This window comes from Rana temporaria, chromosome 13, assembly GCF_905171775.1.
Source record: "Rana temporaria chromosome 13, aRanTem1.1, whole genome shotgun sequence".
Taxonomy (NCBI): Eukaryota; Metazoa; Chordata; class Amphibia; order Anura; family Ranidae; genus Rana; species Rana temporaria.
In genome coordinates this window covers 107,107,253-107,129,636 of record NC_053501.1, presented here as the reverse complement: position 1 = coordinate 107,129,636, position 22,384 = coordinate 107,107,253, and the positions used below count along the sequence as shown (strand labels likewise).

At 43.5% G+C, this 22,384-nt stretch overlaps 1 protein-coding gene across 1 annotated transcript; it reads right to left on the bottom strand.

Annotated features, from left to right (window-relative positions):
• Positions 1–1,759: 1,759 nt before the first annotated feature.
• Positions 1,760–20,485, bottom strand: LOC120920115 (Fc receptor-like protein 6). The gene is made up of 5 exons (XM_040332027.1): positions 20,362–20,485; positions 19,085–19,366; positions 18,676–18,957; positions 12,672–12,962; positions 1,760–1,863 (listed from the first exon to the last, which is right to left on the bottom strand). The coding sequence occupies exons 1-5, from the start codon at positions 20,483–20,485 to the stop codon at positions 1,760–1,762; spliced, it is 1,083 nt and encodes a 360-aa protein (XP_040187961.1).
• Positions 20,486–22,384: the final 1,899 nt, after the last annotated feature.

The following is a 22,384-nucleotide window of genomic DNA, read 5'->3' as shown; positions in this document are numbered from 1 at the left end:
GCAGATACCAGCCCTGCTGATGGGTTAAGGACCTTCTACAGCTCTGTTCAGCTCTCCTAGAGTAACTGCCTGTCTCCTGGAATCTCCTCCATGCTCTTGAGACTGTGCTGGGAGACCTGGAGGAATGCAAACTTTATAGGGTCCAAGTTTTGCCTCGTGCTACCAGTAGTGACACTGACCCTAGCCAAATACAAAACTAGTGAAAAACAGCCAGAAAATATGAGTAGGGAAAAAAATGTCAAACATCCCCACCTGAAAAAACATTCCTGTTTTGGAGGTTGTCTCATTGTTGCCCATTTAGTGCACCTGTTGTTAATTTCAATTAACAGCAAGGCAGCTGAAACTGATTAACAACCCCCTCTGTATACACCCCTCCCCCTCTGTATACACCCCTCCCCCTCAACTACTTAACTGACCAGATCAATATCCCTGGAGTTTTGATTAAAAATGTTCCTTTATTTATTTTTTTGAGCAGTGTATAATGTAGGTACAAGCCTACAAGCTTTTTACAAAAAGGTAAGAAGATTGGAGAAACATATGAAAATTTGCCTACAATGTTATCTGCTGGCTAAAAATAAGAATATAAAATGTAAACATATAATAATTCTACTTTACCTGATCATTATTAAAACAAGACAATGGGGTTGATTTACTAAAGCTAGAAAGTTCAAAATCTGGAGCAACTTCCATTTTTTTTTTTTTTTTACAAAGTTTAATTGAACAAGCTGAAGTTAAGCCTCGTACACACGACCGAGAAACTCGACGGGCGAAACACATCGTTTTGCTCGTCAAGTTCCTTGTTAGGCTGTCGAGGAACTTGACAAGCCAATTTTCTCCATTCCCGTCAAGGAAATAGAGAACATGCTCTCTTTTTGGCTCGTCGAGTTTCTCGTAAGTTTCCTCAACGAAAATGTACACACGACCGCTTTCCTCGGCAAAAAAATATCTCCCAGCAAGTTTCTTGCTGGTTTTTGCCGAGAAACTCGGTCGTGTGTACGAGGCCTTAGAAGCTGATTGGCTCCCATGCACAACTGCTCCAGATTTTGAACTCTTCAGTTTTAGTAAATCCACCCCGATATATACAAAACCCACTTCATATCTTCTTTCATTTTCAGGACTTACAATAAACAACATGATCAGTAAAGTGTAACATTTGTGTTTTGGATTTTTTTGGATTTTTCTCAGTTTTTATTTTAAGAAAACCACTTTATTTCCTGTTATACTCTCCTTAATGTGTGATCTCACTGACCACTTCGACTTCCAAGGCTCACTGTATTCCGTTTATAAGCCCATTAGTTTAATCTCTCTCTATTTTTTCAGATTAATCAGCCTTTTTACAATACGAGCACTGTATTTAAAAAAATTGTGACTCAGTTTGTGAGTGTTGTCTCGCAAAACGAGCAAGATTCAGGCCAAAGCGGTGTGCAGTACCACTTTTGGCCTGAGGTTGGGGGGGTGCCGGAGCCGAGCAGAGCCGACCGTCGCCAATCGCAACCGATCTGCGCCGTTCGGAAATGCAAGGAAAGGCCCGAGGACAGCACGGCTGACCTCTGCAAATCTTGTGTCCTCTGGCCTTTTCGGACATTTCCGAGGCTCTCCGGCGCCCCCCTGCTGCATGCGGTATTGCATCCCATTGAAGTCAATGCAGAACGAATTATTTTCGTTTCCATTGACTTTGATATGCAAGTACTTTGGATTACGAGCATACTTCTGGAATGGATTATGCTCGAAATCCGAGGTTCCACTGTATAGGTTTATTTTAAAAAGATGAAGTTCCTTGGAATTCAGCCAAGACCTTTTCCATGTTTCCATGTTCACTGAGATGTTTCATTGAGGTCCTCAGATTCCAGTTCTTCTCTACCACTGTTTGTGGAAGTAGGTGAAACATACAGCAGCAGATAATACAAATCCAGAGATCACCAGGCGTATAATATTCTGCATCATGTAATCTGAGGAGAGAACCAGTGATGGAAGTCATGTGATTTTTAGATAAGAAAAAACATTATTTGTGCAATTTTGAACTTTTACAAATTCTGAATGTATATGAAGTATCTGGATTAGCTTCCTGCTCACTGGACAGAAGCAATGATGTTGTTTAATTTTCCAATAATATGTTCTTACTTATTCCAATAATAGGAGGACAGGTGTCACGTACCTGGTGGAGATTGAGCTGTAGAGAGGGCTTCACTTGCACCTCCTGTCCAACACCCCTGGTAGTGGAGACAGGGGGTGGAGGACACAGAGTGGCACGAGGGCCAAGGTAGCAGATGGCTCTGGCTGGGTCTAGGCAGGAACCAGGTGGCTGGACAGCGCTGGGCCGGAAATGAGAACAGGAGCTCTGTGTTGCTGAATCAGCAGCTGAAAGCGTAGCCGGGATGTGAGCCATGGGGTCATCACCAGCCGGACAGAGCAAGTACCGAGACGTGAGGCAGAGGCAAAGACGGGACACAGGCCAGGTTTGGTACACAGTCAGGCAATGAGGCACAGGAACATCAGGCAGAAGCAGAATCAAGCACAAGCCGGGGTCACAAGTAGGCAGGCGGAGGTCAACGGGAAGGTTCAGGCAAGCCGGGTCAGGATACAGGAAACTGGTACAGATCGGGTAAACAGGCACTAGCTGAAAAGATCACTCAGCAAAGTGTGCATGTCACTGGCAGGTTTAAATAGGCGGACTGGCACGTGCGTGCATTGGTGCCCGCGCACGCTCACGCATGCGCCAGTACATGTCATTTCTTGTGCATCTCTTAGAATGTCCACGTCTGAGCACCACTGCGCGCTTGTTACCCAGGTTTCTCTTACAACAGGTGACACGGGAAGCAATGAAGCTGAACTGGGAGATAAGTGTGTCACTTGCTCAAGAGGAGCATAAATCACAAGACTGGCTGACCAATCTTACAAATCCATTTTGTTGGCAAACCAAGAGATGTATTTCAACTTTATATTTAACTGTATTTTTTACTATGAAAAGCTTTTGCAATATTTTCTCTGCCCAGTATCTTCACATTATGGACCTCTCTTTTATGACTCATTATTGACTCCGCCATGACATAAAGGGAAATTGATTTGGGAGAGCTTAGAGAAAAATCTGCAGGAAAACTGATAGTGTGTATGGGGCTTAAGGGAAAGAGAATAAGGGAAGAATGACTAAAGTAAAGAGAATAAGGGAAGGGAAAAAACACTGAGGCCTCGTACACACGGCCGAGGAACTCGACGTGCCAAACACGTCGAGTTCCTCGGCCAGTTCAGCCCTGAAGCCGCCGAGGACCTCGGCGGGCCGAGAGCTCCCATAGAACAACGAGGAAATAGAGAACATGTTCTCTATTTCCTCGCCGAGGTCCTCGTCGGCTTCCTCGGCCGAAAGTGTACACACGACCAGTTTCCTCGGCAGAATTCAGCCAGAAACTCGGTCGGAAGCTGAATTCTGCCGAGGAAACTGGTCGTGTGTACGGGGCCTAAGGGAAAGAGAATAATGGAAGGGAAAACAGACAAAGAAAAATAGAATAAGGGAAGAATGTCTACAGGAAAGATAATAAGGGAAGGAAATAAAGAGTTAGGTCTCGTACACATGCACGTTTTTTGCCGAGAAAACTGCTGGGAATCTCGACAAGAAAAATAGAGAACCTGCTCTCTATTTTCTCGTCGGGATTCTCGGCAGTGTTTTCCTGCCGAGAAACCAGAGCGTGTGTATGCTTACCTGCCTCCATGGAAACCCGCGCATGCTCAATGAGACTTTGACGCATGCGCAGTAGCTTCCAAGGCATAGGTAGGGTGAAGCAAGATGGCAGCGACGGCATCGAATGATGATGACGTCACCACATTCTTGCCATTCAAAAGAACGGCGGTTCTTTTGAATGTTGTGTGTGTACACTCGGCGAGCAAGAAAGCTTGCCAGGAATCTCGTCAGGAAAACCAAAGTTTTTTTTCCTGACGAGATTCCCGGCCGCGTGTACAGGGCTTAAGAGAAAGAAAATAAGGGAAGGGAATATAGACTAAGGGAAAGAGAATAAGGAAGGGAAGAATGACTGAGGCCTTGTACTCACGACCGGATCTGTGCGCTGGAAACTGTCTGCCCGACAGTTTCCGGCGTACAAGGCTGATTTGTGTTTTGTTCCGCTGGCGTGTACACACCAGCGGACCAAATTCCCGTCGTACCGGAACGCGTGCACGTAAACTACGTACGACGTCACTATAAAGGGGAAGACCAAAGTTAATGGCGCCGCCCTCTGTTCCTCTTTTGCTAGTTACGTGTTTGCTCGTGTTAGTGAAGGTTTGGTTAGAGCTGATTCGCGCTTCTCGGTCTCCAGGCTTTGACAGCGTGTATTCACGGGTTCAGTGCGTGTGCTTGCGGTAACGTAGTTGTCATTCGGCTATAGGCAAGCAGGTTGTTTCTGCTTTAGCAGTTGCATCCTGTGCGCTCGTATCTGTTTGTCGCGCGTTTGTCGCAGGTAGTGCTGGATTTGCGAGTGCTTTCTGTTTCAGTGTGTTCTTGACTGACCAGCCGGCCGGTTTGAAGCCATGATGGAGCAGCAGCGTCAATTTTCGCGAGTTGGTGCTGTTTATGGGATGGCTGCTGGATATGTTCATTTGTCCAGTACTTTGGCCAGAAACAGGGGGCGGAGGCGTTTCTGGACCAAGAATTGGTTGCGCCAGCGTGACCAGTTCTCACATATGCCTCTGCTTAGGGAACTCCAGGAGAATAATCCTAATGACTTTAGGAATTTTCTCCGCATGACGGACCCCGTATTCAACCGTCTGCTGGATCTTCTGTCCCCCTATATCACGAGGCAGGACACTGTGATGCGCCAAGCCATCACGGCCGAGCAGAGGCTTATTGCCACGTTGCGGTACCTGGCGACTGGGAGGAGCCTGCAGGACCTCAAGTTCTCGACAGGCATCTCTCCGCAGGCGCTTGGGGTCATCATACCGGACACGTGTGCTGCCATCATCAAAGTTATGCATGAGGAGTATATTAAGGTAAGTTTCCTGGCTCTAATAATGTGGCCAACTAACTTTATTTTTATTTTCCCAGATATGCTGTGTGTTTAACTAACGTTAGCTTTTCTCCCTATGCATGTTGATATCAGCTTTACATGTTTTATTCTTGGCCTACCTGCATATTTGTCCCTTACCCAATATTAACCTGTCCAGCATGCTATCCTAGGGACAAACCCACCTTGCCATTTTTTCAAACAGGACTTTTTGGGGTTTTTCCCCCCCCCCCCCCCCCCTTCAAACTTTTATTGTCCCCATCAGAGGGCTGTGGAGTCTCTTAATGAAGTGGCCCTATATATTTCATTTTCCAAATTCTCCATGCACATTTTTCTAATGCAATTTTAATACTGTGAACTGTCACAAGGATGCTTGTAGGATGTATTTGTTACAAAGTACTAAATCTCTAATTTTGTTTGTCCCCACAGCTACCCTCCACACCACAGGAATGGCAGTCTGTGGCTTCCCAATTTGCCCAGCGGTGTGATTTTCCAAACTGCGGTGGAGCAATAGATGGGAAACACGTCCGCATTGTGCCCCCACCCCGCTCGGGGTCCTACTATTATAATTACAAGGGTTATCATAGTATTGTGTTGATGGCGGTGGTGTCGGCACAGTATGAGTTTCTATATGTGGACGTGGGGAAGAATGGCCGGATGTCTGATGGGGGAGTGTTCGCACGGACTGATTTCTATGATCGTCTCCAAGCTGGTGGTCTGGCATTGCCACCAGATGAAGATAATGTGGAAGGACTTCCGTTTGTGTTCCTAGCGGACGAGGCTTTCGGGCTTGGTCCTCACCTCATGCGGCCTTTTCCCCAGAGGACCCTCACCTCAGAGAGGAGTGTGTTTAATTTTCGGTTGGCCAGGGCTCGGAGGGTAGTCGAGAATGCCTTTGGGATACTCACCAACCGGTTCCGCCTGTTCAGGACATCGATACATCTGGCGGAATATAAATTGGACACCGTTGTATTTGCCTGCTGCATTTTGCACAACTTTTTACGCAGGCACTCCCAGACGTACCTACCCGACATCGGTTCTGAGGCAAGACTACCCTCAGATCCCCTTCCCGGGCTGGACACTGGTCGCGCTGGCTTGGCCCCCCAATCAGCTCGTGAGGTACGCGACAAATATGTTGAGTACTTCATGGGTCGGGGGGCCATTGCTATGCCAGATCATATTTCTTTCTAATTCGGCCCCCAAAGAAAGGAATATTCTAAAAAATAATAAATAATTAGACCATTGGACTTTATACAGTTGTTTGTCATTAATGCTTTTTCTCTTTTTCTGTCTTCCTGGTTCTCTAACTAACTTCTTCAATTGTAATGCATAATTGATTTCTCCACTTTTAGTAACTAACCACATTTTGCACAGTATTCACTCATCTACAAACAGGGTATTGAGTCTAGAAATAAGAAGCAACTCCATTTGTAAATGTTGAGGTCAATTTTTTTTTATTTTTGCTTGTTCATGACCCCAAAAAAATTTTTTGATTTTTTTCATTACTCCCTGCTTTTGTACTTAGGAGTCTTCAAAATTTTTTAAAGAATTTTTTTTTTTTTCAGGTAATTCAACCAAAAATATTATGCAGATTATACATTTATTAACAAGTTCACTTTTTTTTTCCTCAAATATAGTTAGATTTATTGTTTACATATATATATATATATATAGATTATATTTGGTGGGGTGTTTACCGCCTTAAATTTATTTTTGGCCATATTTTTTAGGCACAAAAAACAATAATTTTGTAACCATTTTTCTTGTTTTTGGTGTGTTTTTCTAAAACAAAATTTTTGGGTGAGAATTTGGAGTCAAATCTCTACTTCACTAAATTCAGTGATTAGAGAGATTTATAATTCTATATATATATTGAAAATAATTTTTGGCGTTGTTTATTCTTTATGGTCTAAACTTTATAGTATCCCAAAATGTTCAACATGGTCAAAAAGTAACAAAATCAAATTCAAAAAATATAAAAACTCACAACAGCAGTCAGTCATGGTGTGCTTTCACACTGGAACACGCCAAAATTGGAAGATACACACATTCAGTGCAAACTCGCCAAATGTCATTGGTTCAACAGACAAATGGCCACATGTGCTATCTGACATCATGGGTGATCAATGTCTGTGTTTTGTGGGAGCAAACCCTTCCTCTCAACTACTTGAGGATGGAGGAGGGGGTTGGACCCACAAAGCACAGACATTAGATATTCTGTGATGGCAGATAGCACATGTTGGCACACTGTGTGTGTATCTTCAAATTTTGGCGTATTCATTATTCAAACTGTTAAAATGTTTGTGGGGGCGGGGGATGGGCGGGGGGTGTTTCAGTCTTTGACACGGCCCATCATGTCAATAATGTTCTTAAAATTTGCTTCGATTACCATCATTCTTTGCCGCATATTGTCCATTTCCGTGCTGCATTCCAAAAGGACATTTGTTACATTCTGTTCCATGAGAAACATCCTTTCACGCATATTGTGCATTTCAGTGCTGCACTCCATTACCTGCTGAATAATTATAGCAGCACTTGCACGTGAAAATCTTGGCACACCATCCTCCTCCCCTAAACCAACAAAAAAAAAAATGGCATTTACAATATTATTTTTCAATGAGGCCTATCTACATATGTTTTTTGGAATCAAGCTAGGGTGACACTGACCTGATGGGCTTCTCCTTTCCACCTCTTCGACATCTTCTATCACTCCTCCTTCTTCCACCACCTCCCCATCATCTTCAATCACTCCTCCTTCTTCCACCACTTCCCCATCATCTTGGACTCCTCCTTCATCCATCAATCCACCTTCTTTCAATTCGCCAAATTGTTCTTCCGCCACTTGCCCTTCATCTGCTATGACTTCTAAGTCCAAAATTACTTCTTCCTCCTCTCTTCCTTCCTCCTTTCTTCCTTCCTCCTCTCCTTCCACATCCTCCTCTCCTTCCACATCCTCCTCTCCTTCCACATCCTCCTCTCCTTCCACATCCTCTTCTCCTTCCACATCCTCCTCCTCCTCCACATGTTGAGATGGCAGATTTTGGCCTTGTCTGGCCCTCTCTGCCTCCTCCAAATGCTGGCGACTTCTTTCCCCTGAAATAAACCAAAAAAAATGTAGACTCATCAGCACACAGATATTGGAGAGCATAAATCGCACACATTGCTTAGAAGATGCTTTCATTTAGTTACTTTTATCTTTCACCAAACCTACATTTTGCAATTACTTCTATATGGCAAGCTCTGATCCTGCCCCTTTTTAGCAAAGTGACACACATGGATGTCCCCCCTAAACTGTATTTCTGGGATACCCTACCAAAACCCATTTTTGATTTGGGGAGACACAGGTGCTCTGCATTGCAGATGTGAAAACATCTGCTTTATTACCACTGTTTTTAGAATGAATCCTGTTTGCCTTTCCCATTCTCCTTCTTTTTTTTTATAGAACTAGCTTTTACACAATGTTTACAAACAAAGTTTTTGGCCAGTGAGCCATGTCCAGGTGTGTTGTTCCTGGAATAACCGAGCCTTTCTGATAAACTATGTGATGTTACGTTGTTTACTAAGAACACTGTTTGTAAATATGTAGTTATTTATGTTCTAAAAAATAAATAACAACATGTCTTTAAAATTACAAGCAGGCCAAGGAGGCAGATGGTGAAATATACATGGCAACACATTATTGCAGACAATCACCACCCCCCCCCCCCCAAACCCAATATATATTTACTTACTTTTACGCAGAATTTTAAGTATTTTCTTCATCTGATGTGGCTCCCTCAATTTTAAGTCTGACCATCGTTTCCTCAGCTGTTCCTTGGACCTGGTGATCCCAAACATCCTCTGCATTCTCCTCGCCACCTTGTCCATAATATGTGCCTTTCGGCGGTTAGGGGTCTTGTATGGCCCTAATTCACCATCATAGTCCTTTTTTCGCATGATGTAAACTAACTCCACCATTTCCTGGAACCGCATATTAGTGGCTTTATATCTTCTTTTCCTTGATCGGGACGTCCCTGCCTCTGTCCCTTCACTTGTGGCATGAGAGCATCGTGCCCGCTCGTGTGACATCGCCATCTTTCCTTTCCCACAGAGATTATGGGCGTGGAAAAGATGAATTCTTACGCCATGGGCGGAGAAGAGGGCGGCGTTTAATACATACGCGGAGTGTAGAGAATGCAAACAACGTGTTTACGTCCGTTACGCGGAGAATCTTCGAGCGCATCCAGAACATACACAGTTAACGCCATATTTCCTAAAATCATTGATTAGGGGCCTCGCAAAGGTGACGAGGGCGGGGTTTCATAAATACGCGGAGTGTTAAAAAGGTTTACGCCGTGATTACGCATCTTACGCGGTAATTAGGCGAGCGTGAGAAACGAGGAGCGAGAGACAGGAAGGTAAGGAATTTAAAAATGTGATCAGCAGAGGCCTTGAAAATGTAGACACATGGGATGGGGGTTTGGGCTGTTGGTTGCACCCTTTTTAAGCTATTCTGTCTATGGGGTACCACAATGTTATTTTGGTATCCAAATGCTTTTGGACACCTCACAAAATAGAGATGTGAACAATGCTGTACCTCATTGACAAGTTTTTGAATGGTGTATTCAGATCAGGCAAAGTATTGTTCAAGTGTTGGTTGTACAGAGGTCATTAGGAAGTGTCTTTTATGTCATCCATTGTCAGGGGTATGAGATTTACACATGAAAGAGTGCCTAGATGAAAACTGTCATTTGTAAGCATTGTTTAATTTAATATATTTAAAATATTTACTGCAATGTGAACAATGGCTCTGCATCTAGCAAATCAATGTTTGGTACAAGCAATGCGGCCGAGCTGCCAATCATTGTTTAAACAAGAGAGACTGTGTTTGGAATTAGATATAGGTAATAAATTTGAAGACACATATTAGATCAAGGTCAACGCTGATCCTTTTGAATATTTATTTTTCTGTGGTTTATGTTTTTGTAATCTAGACTCAAAAAGAAATATAATTTTTCAAAAATTGCAATGGACCTCCTACAAAGCAAGGAATCTATAGAGGCCTTACTTCAAAAATACCAGGACACGCCCATCCTGTGGAATTCAAAACACTCGTTATATTGCAATAAAGAGGTACGAGCGGCAGCACTAGAAGAGCTAGCAAATTATATGCAAACTTGGGTGCCAGGATGCACTGCCAACATGGTGAAGGATAAACTTGCCAACCTCAGAAGCACATACAGGAGAGCATACAAAGCTAATAAAATCAAAAAATCGGGAGCAGCAGCAAGACAAGCAAAGGAACCCAAACTGTGGTATTATAAACAGATGGCTTTTTTGCGGGACGAAATGGAAGGCAGGAAAACGATGTCCAGTCTTTCTTCCAACCTTTCCTCCATGCTACCTTCCAGCGGACATTCCCCAGATGACCACAGCCCTGCAGAGTCGGAGGAAGAGGGCCTGGCTGACAGAGATGCAGATCTGCCACCCTTCGATGAGGAGGTATAGTAGTTTCCTCTATATTTATGGCCTAAATAATTCTTGGTGGATTAATGATTAGATATTGAAAAAAAAAAACCAAGCTGGAAAAAAACAAACAAAAAGGTGTACAGACAAATAGGTGTCAGGGATGACAACTGCAGGGGTCAGAAGTAGAGTGTATTCAAGTAATAATGAACAGAAAATACTGAACGAAAAACATGAAAATGAGTGTGGTTTTATTTAGCGAAATTGTAAAAAAATTCCTTTTTTTTACACACAGGAAGAAGAGATCAGCCAGGAGGTGGCAGATCCTCAGGTGTCTGTCAGCCAGGAGGAGGCCGGGGTCAGTGGCAGCCAGGAGGAGGCCGGGGTCAGTGGCAGCCAGGAGGAGGCCGGGGTCAGTGGCAGCCAGGAGGAGGCCGGGGTCAGTGGCAGCCAGGAGGAGGCTGGGCCCAGTGGCCTGCAGCAGGTCCACCCGGCCAGGAGAACCACCACCAGCCAGTCTTCTCCCCCCCAGGTGAGGCCATCAGGCCGAAGGAGGCAGTTGAGGCCTGTGGAGGAGGCAAGCCTCCGCATGATCCAGGAGGCAAGCGCCATCATGAGGGCCCCCCTCAACCCCACAGAGGCCTTCAGTGCCTCATTGGCCCATGATTTAAATGAAGGGGAGGAGGACCAGAGAAGACTGGCAAAGGCCCTGATGAACCAGGTACTTTGGTGGATGCAGAGGGGCCTGCTGACCCCAGACACTGGGCTATGTGACCCGGCCCGGCTTGCGGAACACCATCCTCCTGCTGCCACATCAACCCCACCTGCAAGACCCCGTGTTCGATCCGCTGGAAGGCTGCCTGGAGGGAAGGCTGGAAAGAGGAGGAAACGTTGATTTTCTGCCTTCCATTTCCTTCCACATAAAGGACATCTTGTTTGTACTACCACAGTTTGGGTTCCTTTGTTTGTGTGCTGCTGCTTAATATTTTTGTGTTTGGCTCCTGAGGCTTGGAAGTTTATCCTTCACCATGTTGGAAATGCAAGTTTGCATATAGTTTGCTATCTATTCTAGTGCTGCCGTTCTTTTTATTTTTTTGTGATGACATTTGCCAGAATAAAAGGCCTTTTGCTTTCATTTGAAAACATGTCTATTGTTTGATATACTGTGGGGATTATTAGGCAGCAAACCTTTAATAAATATACAATGGGTAATTTACAAAGGACACACTCCTTGGGGGGGGGGGGACATTTGGTGTGCCAACATGGTTTAATATTCTCTAATGAAACACCAAAAAAAAAAAAAAAAAAATTAAAAATACATGTAAAAAAAAAATAGTTTAAATGGTGACATAACTAGAAACAAAAAAAGAAATTAAAAAAATGCACATTCCTTTACAAAAATGAATACTCTAAATTATGGAGGACCACCAACCAAAACACACGTCTGGCATAGAAAACATTATTAAAGGATTACATCACAAGCAAGAAATGTGACATTTCAGTATGGGACAACTCTATTGAAATTGCATCAGCAAGAGAACGGGGTTATTCTAGCAAGAGAAGAATTAATCAAACGAGGCTTTAAAATGTGGTTTAGTGCGCCTTTTTAAGACATTGTTCTCTTGCTAGAATAAAAGGTTTCTAATGACGAATGTGCCATATCCCAAAGAAACGCGAGTTTTACCTGAACGAGCGCTCCCGTCTCCTCATTTGGACTGAGCATGCGCGGGGTTTTTGTACGCTGCTTTTGTGTACAGACGACCGAACATGTCTGACGGACACGATTCCAGCAGACTGTTTTAAAGCAAGACCAGGAAACAGTTGTTCGTTGGAAAACGGTCTGGCCGACGATTGTTTGCTGGAATTCTGTACGTTACTGCCTACACACGAACGAACATGTCCGCTGAAACTGGTCCGCGGACCAGTTTCAGCAGACATGTTTGGTCGTGAGTACGAGGCCTAAGGGAAAGAGAATATTGGAAAGGAAAAAAGCCTAACGCTGTTTTTCATGACGAGAAAAAAATGCCATTGTATATGCCAGTCTGGAACAAACTTCAATGGACTCTCTTCAGCATTGTCTTGGTGGGCTAACACTGCCTGTGGATCTTCTAAAGTCAGCAAGTTGTCAAACTATCTACTGTATACAGACTGGGTCTCAGAAGGTATTTATTTTCGATTAAGTGACATTTGAGACAGAACATGTACAGATCAGAGGCTTATTCTGTTTTTCAGGCTCACCATGTATCTGTATTATCTGGATATAGAGTCCATCACTCATCTTCTTCACAGTCTGAGACGCCGTCCTCACTTCACAGGTATATTTCCCAGAATCCTCCAGCTGAGATGACCGCACTCTGTATGTATCAGATACATTGTATCCCTGTACAGTCCGTCCATCTCTGTAGAAGGCAAAGTGCAGCTCTGTGCCGCCTCTGAGCGGATCCAGTCTGGTGTCACATATCACCGTCATGTTATCTCCTCCTTTTACCCTGGACGGGGCCACTTTTATTTCTGGAGGAGAGAAGATCTCTGGAAAAGGAGATTATGACAATGATTGGTCAGGAAGATGTCAATGAATGGATGAAAAGGTAAAAAGAGTATAAATGTATAAAGGAGTAAATGGACATTACTAATGATAAGATGATTTCATATGCTTGTTGGTGGAGGTGGGGAATTACATGCAATCAATTATCACTCACTATTTAGCCCCCCCTGCTTTATATTGAATCTTGATTTTAAGTAAGTACTCTGATTGAGATTTTTGCAAGTCATGTATTTGTAGATAAAATACTTATGCAGCACACTCTTTTGTATGGGTGTCGCTTTTGTTTATTTTATTATATACATTTTTTAAGCCTTTCTCAGCGGCACTGATTCAATTTTTGCCTATCTATATTCTTTTTTGGCCAGGTCTCTAAAGCGATCACTGTGTTTGCATAGTTGCCTGGTTTTGGTCGGACCCTTGCCGCTTGGATGGTCCCCCCCCCCTTTTCCAAGCCCCTGTGTTTTTTTTCCATCGGCATAGAGGCACTAGGGACCTTGGTGGTAAGCTCTCCCTCTTTTGGTGGACCTATCAACAGGTAGATATCTTAAACAAATGTGATTTTTGTATTATCATTTTTCTTTTTTCTTTTCCTGTATTTATATAGTTGCCTTTTCTGTGCATGGTTGAGACATGCATCCCCTGATGAAGCCTGAAGGCGAAACATGTTGGGATAACGTATGATTACTCAACCCACCACTAACTCTTTAATGCAACCACCATTTGTATTATTTACGTAAAATGTACCTGAGTCTTTCATTGTTATGGTATTATCTTACTCAAGCACCACTATAGTCCCATCTCCTTCTCCTTATTTAGCCAAGTGTTTGTATGAAGATCTGCTTTCATATGTGAGGTAGAGCCCCAAGTGGTCGGAGGTCTAAGTACTACACCAGGTCCCACACCGGAGGGATAATGTCTTTCCCCCAGGCAGTGACACCGGTCCCCGCACTAAGATTTTTTTAGGGAAATCACATTATACATTGATTTTCATCCACCAGATCTTTAACACGTGTTACACTTTAGAAATGTGCAGGATGGAAAAATGTATTTTGTTTCATTTCGTATTCGTTTGTTAAGTTAATAATTTTGTTTCGTTGTATTTGTTATGTTAAAATAAAATGTATTTGATTTTGAAATGGAAACATATTGTAATAAATACAGTGAGGTAAAAAAGTGAAATAAGATGAGACCCCTTCAAGGCTTAGCAACTACGGATGCCGTTTATTGTTTGGAAATTCTTATCCCATATTTATCAATTCAGAAGTGGTGAGATCGGGTATTCAGTGGGTAGAGGACATTCTTAATAACAGCTTATCCAAGCCTTTCCCAGAGATAATTGGTCAATATTATATCCCCCCCCCCCCCCACTGAATTTTATTCATATATTCGGATAACCATATTTCTGGGTAACTATCCCATCACAATGTTAAAGTTCCCTCCCTTGATATACACCTACTATGGATCTCCCACATCTTATTCTAACAACAGATATCTAAAAAGTCTATAACAATAATAATAATAATAGTGAAAGATACTTATCCCCTCCTCTAGGTAAATCCTTACTGGCTGTGCTCAGATGGAAAAGAGGGCTCTCTGTTTCAAACCGTCCTATTTAAAGAACCTCAATCGTACCTCATTCAAATTCCCCCCCCATTGCCAGCCCATTTGCCTTTGGACCAATCGTTGCATTCCCAGGACCATTGTCCTTATTACTGACTGTCCTGCCGTACTTGGCCTCTGGGGCGGAATTGCCCCATATCATCTCCAACAGCTTGCTGGCTTTTGATCATTTCCAATTATGTTGGAAGTTGCACTTCCCTTTGTCTGCGGAGGGGCTAATCAAAGGATCTCACAGACAGCTTGGAGCCTTTATTATCATGTAAATATAGAGGTTTAACAGGCTACATTCCTACCTGGGGGGGGGGGGGGGACACTGCCAGCCTCCAGGACACTGCCAGCCTCAGCTTGTCTAAAAATTGGGAATTAATATGCAGATATGTACAAAATCCAGAAATTATATTAATTCAGGCTGCCTTCCAACATCACCTAACCCGGCTTTGGTCATTCTAAATTTAGAAATTGAAAACTTTCCACCTCATTTTCGCTTAATAGTCACCCACATACTGTTATCATCCAGATGTAAAATAACCAGATACTGGAAAAAATACTTCACCCCAAATCTGTCCAAAGTGGTGACTTCTATCAACCTTACTTATGAATATGAAACATTTTTAGAGTTGTGAGCTGGTAGGATAGATAAGTTTGATCATTCATGGAAACCATGATCCTCCTGTGTCAAATTCCCAACTATGTAGATATTGTCATTGGTATTGACTTTCACTTAGCTTAATACTATACTGCTTAGACCTCAGACATTTCATGATTTATCCAGACTGCTGCTGTACCTGATGTATTTTACATACTGTCCTATCTCATGTTTTCTTCTTCTTTTCTTGATGCATTTTTCATCACCGCTTCACTTGTACGTATGTATTAAAACGTAATAATTTTTTTTGAAAGAAATGAAAGTGGCCGGAGGTCTAAGTACTTCACCAGGCTCCATACCGGAGGGATTATGTCTTTCCACCAGTCGGTGACACCGGTCCCGGCACTGACTACCAAGACTATGAGGGAAATCACATTATACATTGATATTCCTCCACCAGATCTTCAACACATGTTACACTTTAGAGATGCATGATGGGAAAAAAAAATCTGATTCATTTGTTAAATTAATCATTTTGTTTTGTCATATTAGTTATGTTGGAATGAAGGTTAATTTAAATTTGAAATAGAAACATATTGCAATAAATACAGTAAGGCACAAGTGTCAAACACAAGGCTAAATCCGGCCCTCAAGGCCATTTTATGTGGCCCTTGCACCTCTCCTGCAGCTGCCGGAGAGCTCCAGTCCTCCTCCAGACCCTTACTTTCTGCTTTCAAGCAATGCATTTAGCTTCTTTCCAGCAGCACCATAAAGTAAGGGGGTGCACTGTGATGTAAGGGAGAGTAAGGGACTCAACTTCTAATAGTGGGGTTGGCTCTTGACATCTAATGTATATGGAGGGGATGCATTGGACACAGGGGTCAAGTGCTGGGGAAAAAAGTGTGGGAACTCCCACCCAAGATCCACTCCCCCCACCAAAAAAAAAAAAGATACGCTCATATGCATAATTACTAAACTGCATGTTTTTAAGCAAGTTCTTTCTAAATCCCACGATAACTTGCGGCAGACCTCCGCAATGTCAACTGGAAACAATGACAAAAGCTCCCAGGAGACATTGCGGCAACGAGGAAGTGACGCAATACCCGCACACTACCCGATGAATTCATATACAGGAAGCGGCCAGTAACATAAATGATTACTAAAGTTCGCCTGCCCCTGACAGTAACTCAAGCTGGGCATCGCCGCTTAGTGAAGGATTGGCTCAGCTGCTCTCGGCTGCTCTAGTCCTGCAAAGGGAACTGCGTTCCTGCTGTGAAAAAAGTGCAGGGACTCCGTTCCCACGCATTCCCGCAGGACTTGAGCCCTGGTTGGACATCTAATCTTACAGATACAACCGGCCCTTTTGAGGGCAATCATAATGCTGATGCGACCCACAATGAAATTGAGTTTGACACCCTTGCAGTAAGGTACTAAAGTGAAATAGGATGAGGGTTCCTAGAGCAAGAAAAACCCTGGACGACCGCACTGTGATACAACACCTTTATTGTGAAATATAAAATCCAAAACAGTCTGTCCATGCTATGCAGAGGTAGAGGCAACTTTTTAAATGTATTCTACTCTTCTCTGTTCTTTCCTATGAAGCAGCATAAGTAGAAATCATCATCTTATTTCACTTTTATACCTTACTGTATATATTGCAATATGTTTCCATTTCAAATTCGAATAAATGTTTTAATTCAAATTATTTTTCAAATACAAATTCATGTTCAAATATGGATAATTAGGATAATTTGTTTCAATATAATTTATTTATAATATATTGTGATTTGGAAATTTTGATATAGTACATCCAAATCTCCGAATAACGAAAATGTCATCCAAATTTCAATTTATAACAAAACAAATTCCACATTCCCATACATTGCAGGATTTCACTCACTTGTCATTCCCAATGATCAGACCGGTCCATTCACTAAACCAGCAACTCAGTTTACTGACATTACATCAGGGGTGGCCTGTCCATTGTGGGCCCCCTATTCATGCCGCCCACCTTCCTATCCATGCAACCTTTTCAGGATGCTACATGAATTGGTGCATAGTGAATGCATTTGTTTTAAAGCAAACTATGCCCCAGAAAAAGACCATGACCAAATAGGTCGAAACACGTCTGATTGTTAGACATGGCAATTATTACCTTGTAATGCTATGTAATGTATGTTTACAATGCTGCATCATGGTATATGTATCATGCCTTATGACCAGAGCTCATATTTTAATGTTCAACATGTGATTATAATTCATTGAATAAAGACTTTTATATATTAAATAATGTGTGATATTTTGCTGCTAAAAAAAACCAGTAGGTGAATATTCCCATTCATGCCGCTGCCCACTGGAGCCCGCGGTCTGCTCGCCAGGGGGGTGCTGAGATGCCACCATCCAATGGGGGGGGTTGTTTGCCGCCCCCGCAAAAAAAAACACATCGGCCACCACTGCATTACATCTTCGCTTTGTACAGACAGGTCCAGCAGTTACATGGCAATGCAAGAAGTTGATGAAGTGCAGAGTTCCTCTATTGCTGTATGTTTATGGTGGAGTCTTTAGGACCATTCTGTGGTGTCTCATACCTTTGCCTTGCAATAGTTCTCATCTAATGATGACTGTCTCACTACAGTCTATTCATGGTCCTGCCAAGGGGTGAGCTTCTTTAGTATATCACTACATTGCTCTTTGTAGGTCCCTCTCTATTCCAAGACCAACTTTGAAGGTAGCCCCTACAAGAACCCCCCAACCCCCCCCCTCCCCTACACATAAATACCCAGGGTACAGGAACTGCAACAGGCCAAACAGACACACCACATCAATCACCCCCCACAATACCAGCAACATATTATACATACAATGCATCATTAATATAATTGCCACGTGCCTACATGCTCGCCATGTATCTGGAAATAGAGCCCAAAACAGTATTAAAGGGGATGTAAAGCGTTGTGTTTTTTCACCTTAATGCATCCTATGCATTAAGGTGAAAAAACACCTTGCACTCTCGAGCCCCTGTTTTACTTACCTGAGCCCCGAATCTCTGTGGGCGCGATCCTGCATTGCTTTCCCCAGCTCCTGTGGGCTCTTCATTGGATGAGTGATATGATTGATAGCAGCGCAGCCATTGGCTCCCGCTGCTGTCAATCAAATCAATGACGCTGCCCGCCGGGGGCCAGGGCCGATTGATACACTCGGCGGCTATGGCCGCCGACTGTATCACATGGGAGTGCGTCCGCAAGCTAACCCCCCTTGGGAGAGCGCTTCCCAGAGGAGGATTAGCTCTTGTGGGAAGGAGCCGAGACAGCCGCCGAGGGACCCCAGAAGACGAGGATCGGGCCACTCTGTGCAAAACTAACTACACAGTGGAGGTAAGTATGACATGTTTGTTATTTAAAAAAATAAATAAACCTTTACAACCCCTTTAATGTCTACTAGTAATCTACAATTGGACATAACTTATTTTGAGTTCATTTTTATATCCTCACCATGTATCTGTATATAGATCCCATCACTCATCTTCCTCTCGGAGTCAGATCTCGTCCTCACTTCACAGGTATAATTCCCAGAATCCTCCAGCTGAGATGACCGCACTCTGTATGTATCAGATACATTGTATCCCCGCACAGTCCGTCCATCTCTGTAGAAGGCAAAGTGTAGCTCTGTGCCGCCTCTGAGCGGATCCAGTCTGGTGTCACATCTCACCGTCATCTCATCTCCTTCTATTACCCTGGACGGGGCCACTTTTATTTCTGGAGGAGCGAAGAGCCCTGGAAGAGGAACGGGTGACAATAATCAATCAGTAGGAATCCTCAGCATGCCAATGTCAATGAGTACATGAATAAAATAATGAGTAATGTGCAATTAGACATAATCAGCTCAATTTTATATCCTCACCATATTTCGGGATATAGAACCCATCACTCATCTTCCTCACAGTGTCAGACACCGTCCTCACTTCACAGGTATATTTCCCAGAATCCTCCAGCTGAGATGATCGCACTCTGTATGTATCAGATACATTGTATCCCCGCACAGTCCGTCCATCTCTGTAGAAGGCAGAGTGCAGCTCTGTGCCGCCTCTGAGAGGATCCAGTCTGGTGTCACATATCACAGTCATCTCATCTCCTTCTTTTACCCTGGAGGGGTTCACTTTTATTTCTGGAGGAGAGAAGAGCTCTGGAAGAGGAAATTGTTAGAAATGATAAATGATGTGAATACATTATTTATTCTGTAAAAGATAACAATCGCACAATGCTTTGCGGTGGACATAGAATAATTTACAATAAAGATGATTTACTAAAACTGGAGAGTACCGAATCTGGTGCAGCTCTACATAGAAACCAATCAGCTTCCAGGTTCTATTGTCAAAGCTTAATTGAAGAAGCTGAAGTTAGAAGCTGATTGGCTCCCATCCACAACTGCACCAGATTGTACACTCTCCAGTTTTAGTAAATCAACCCCATTGGTCTTTAGCTAAGTTGACCTGTTGTATCCACTACAGTAATACACGTTAATAGAGAACCTGGTAAAGTCATCTTTGTCACAAGTCATTTATTCTACCTGTATGTACATCGGGATGGTGAGCGGTAAACCGAAACACAGGAGGAAACTAACACAATCATACAGACTTCAATCAGAACGAATGGGGCAATGTCCTGAGTAATAACTGGGCTCAGTGTTCCAGTGTTGCAAGGGAGTCCCCCTGTATAGAGTATTAAAGTGGATGTAAACCCTTCAATATACCCAGGGAAGTGACTGGTCTCAGGTGATACACAGAGATTAAGCAAATCCTCCTATATAAGTTGTGGTTAAAAGATTGGGATTAAAAACACTTACAAGATAGTAAGAGGTCATAGACATATAATGATTTTTCCTCATGCGGATCGCTGTAATCGCCTGATGAAGGAGCTGTGCATGCTCCGAAACGCGTTACCACCCACCACCTTCACCTAATGTCACATCGGCCACGTGCCTTCCAGCTTGGTTCCAGAACCCAGGCAACGTCATCGCATCTTCACCTCCTCACCAACCCACATCACCAGGGACTCTACAGCTGCAGGACGGCTCTTTCTCTACCAGACAGATGAGAATTACAACGATCCGCAGGAGGACTAATCTTGATATGCCTTTGACCTCCTACTATCTTGTCAGTGTTTTTAATCCCATTATACCTGTAATAAATCTTTTAACTACCGCATTTAGAGGTGCCTTTCTCTTTCCTTTATGACCCTCCAGAGCTTCAATCAGGTTTCTGCCCAGGCCATGGCACTGAAACTGCTGCTTCGAGGGCATCATCCTTGATGCCCTCGAAGCAGCAGATGACGGAGAATCATGTCTCCTGGTGCTGCTGGATCTCAGTGCAGCTTTCGACACTGTAGACCACAAAACTCGACTCATTCGCCTTAAAAAAGTAGCAAGAGTCACAGATGCAGATCTACCTTGGTTCGCATCCTTCCTAGAAAATCGTTCCCAAACAGTAAAACTAGGAGCCTTCACCTCTGAAACTCGCGCAATTTCTTGCGGAGTCCCTCAAGGATCCCCCCTGTCACCCGTGCTCATTAACATCTACCTTCGCCCACTCCTCAAAATTATCAGTAAACAAAACCTGTGCTACCACTTATACGCTGACGACACTCAACTCTACTTTCACATCACCGGTAAAAAAAACCCCAATAAAACGGTCTAGAAAAATGCCTCGCATTGATCGATGATTGGATGAGGTAGAGCTCCCTCAAACTCAATGGATCCAAAACTTCTTCTCCTCCACGCAAACCGAAAGACAAAAGCTGAGACTTCATGGAGACCACCCACCATCCTTGTACAGATGATCACCCCAAGCACCAAAGTCAAAAGTCTCGGAGTCATCTTTGACTCTGAAATGTCGATGGATGCACAAATAGGATCAGTAGTCAGCGGATCCCACCATCTCCTCCGGCTGCTGCGTAGACTCATCCCCTTCATCCCAAAAGAAGACATAGCAGTAGTAGTTGGAACCATCATCAATTTCCGACTCGACTATGCAAACTCCCTCTATATTGGCCTACCTGAATATCAGATTTTGCGTCTACAAGTCGTCCAGAACACGGCAGCCAGACTGGTAATGGGGAAAAAACATGAGAATCCATCACCCCATCAATGAGGACCCTTCATTGGCTAACCGTAAAGAAAAGGATCACATTCAAGACCCTCTGTCTCACCCACAAGTGCACACAAGGAAAGGCTCCTCAATACTTGTGTGAGAAAATAAAGCATTACACCCCTAATCGCATTCTCCGATCAACTAACCAAAACCTCCTCCACATCCCCAAGTCCCGCTACAAATCAAAGGGAGAGCGAAGATTTGCAGTCCAAGGACCACGGCTATGGAACGCTCTGCCCGCAAACATCCGCATGGAAGAAACCCATCGGGCCTTCGCGAACAAACGTAAGACTCATCTCTTCTGAAGGATCAGGACGACACTGGATGGAAATAAGCGCCTTGAGGCCATTCAGTTCGCATTTGTAGCGCTATACAAGTTATTCACTCACTCAGCTGCTTCTTCTCTACAAAGTGCTGCCTTCAGTGCCATCTCTCCACTACTACTAAGGACCATTACCAAGCCTCACCAGAGCGCCCTCATCTCTCACTCCTTCGTATATAAGTTGTACCAGTTTATCTGAAAATCTTCTCTTCCCTAATCTGCATCCATTCAAAGTCCAGAATTTATAAAGCTTGTGCAGCTGTCAAAAAAAGGGGGGGGGGGCTAAAGTTACATTAAGAGAGCTGATTGGTGGGAAGGGACACACAACCCATTCATACAGCACACAGGAACAAAGCTGAGGCAATCAATCAGCTGGAGGTCCCCTGTCACCTTTTATCTCTTGGTGTCAGGAAAACTTGTCAGAAGTGATTCATGCTGACAGCAGAGGAAGAAGGCAGCAGAGTGAAATTATACTTAGTGCTCTGTACTGAGACAATTACACACTATAGAGGGATATGCTCTTTCATGTCTGAGGTTTACAACTACTTTAAGGCTTAGCAGTCTATCATCAATTTAAGCAACCAGTCATTGTTATATATTCCAGTAATATCTCTTTTTTTCTTTTCATCAAGAAGGGAAAAGGTCAATAAATATAGTGTTAGTACAGCTGTACCTGTACACATCTGATCCTCCCATGCAGTACTGGAGGAGTCCCCAGCCTCACTGCTGGAAG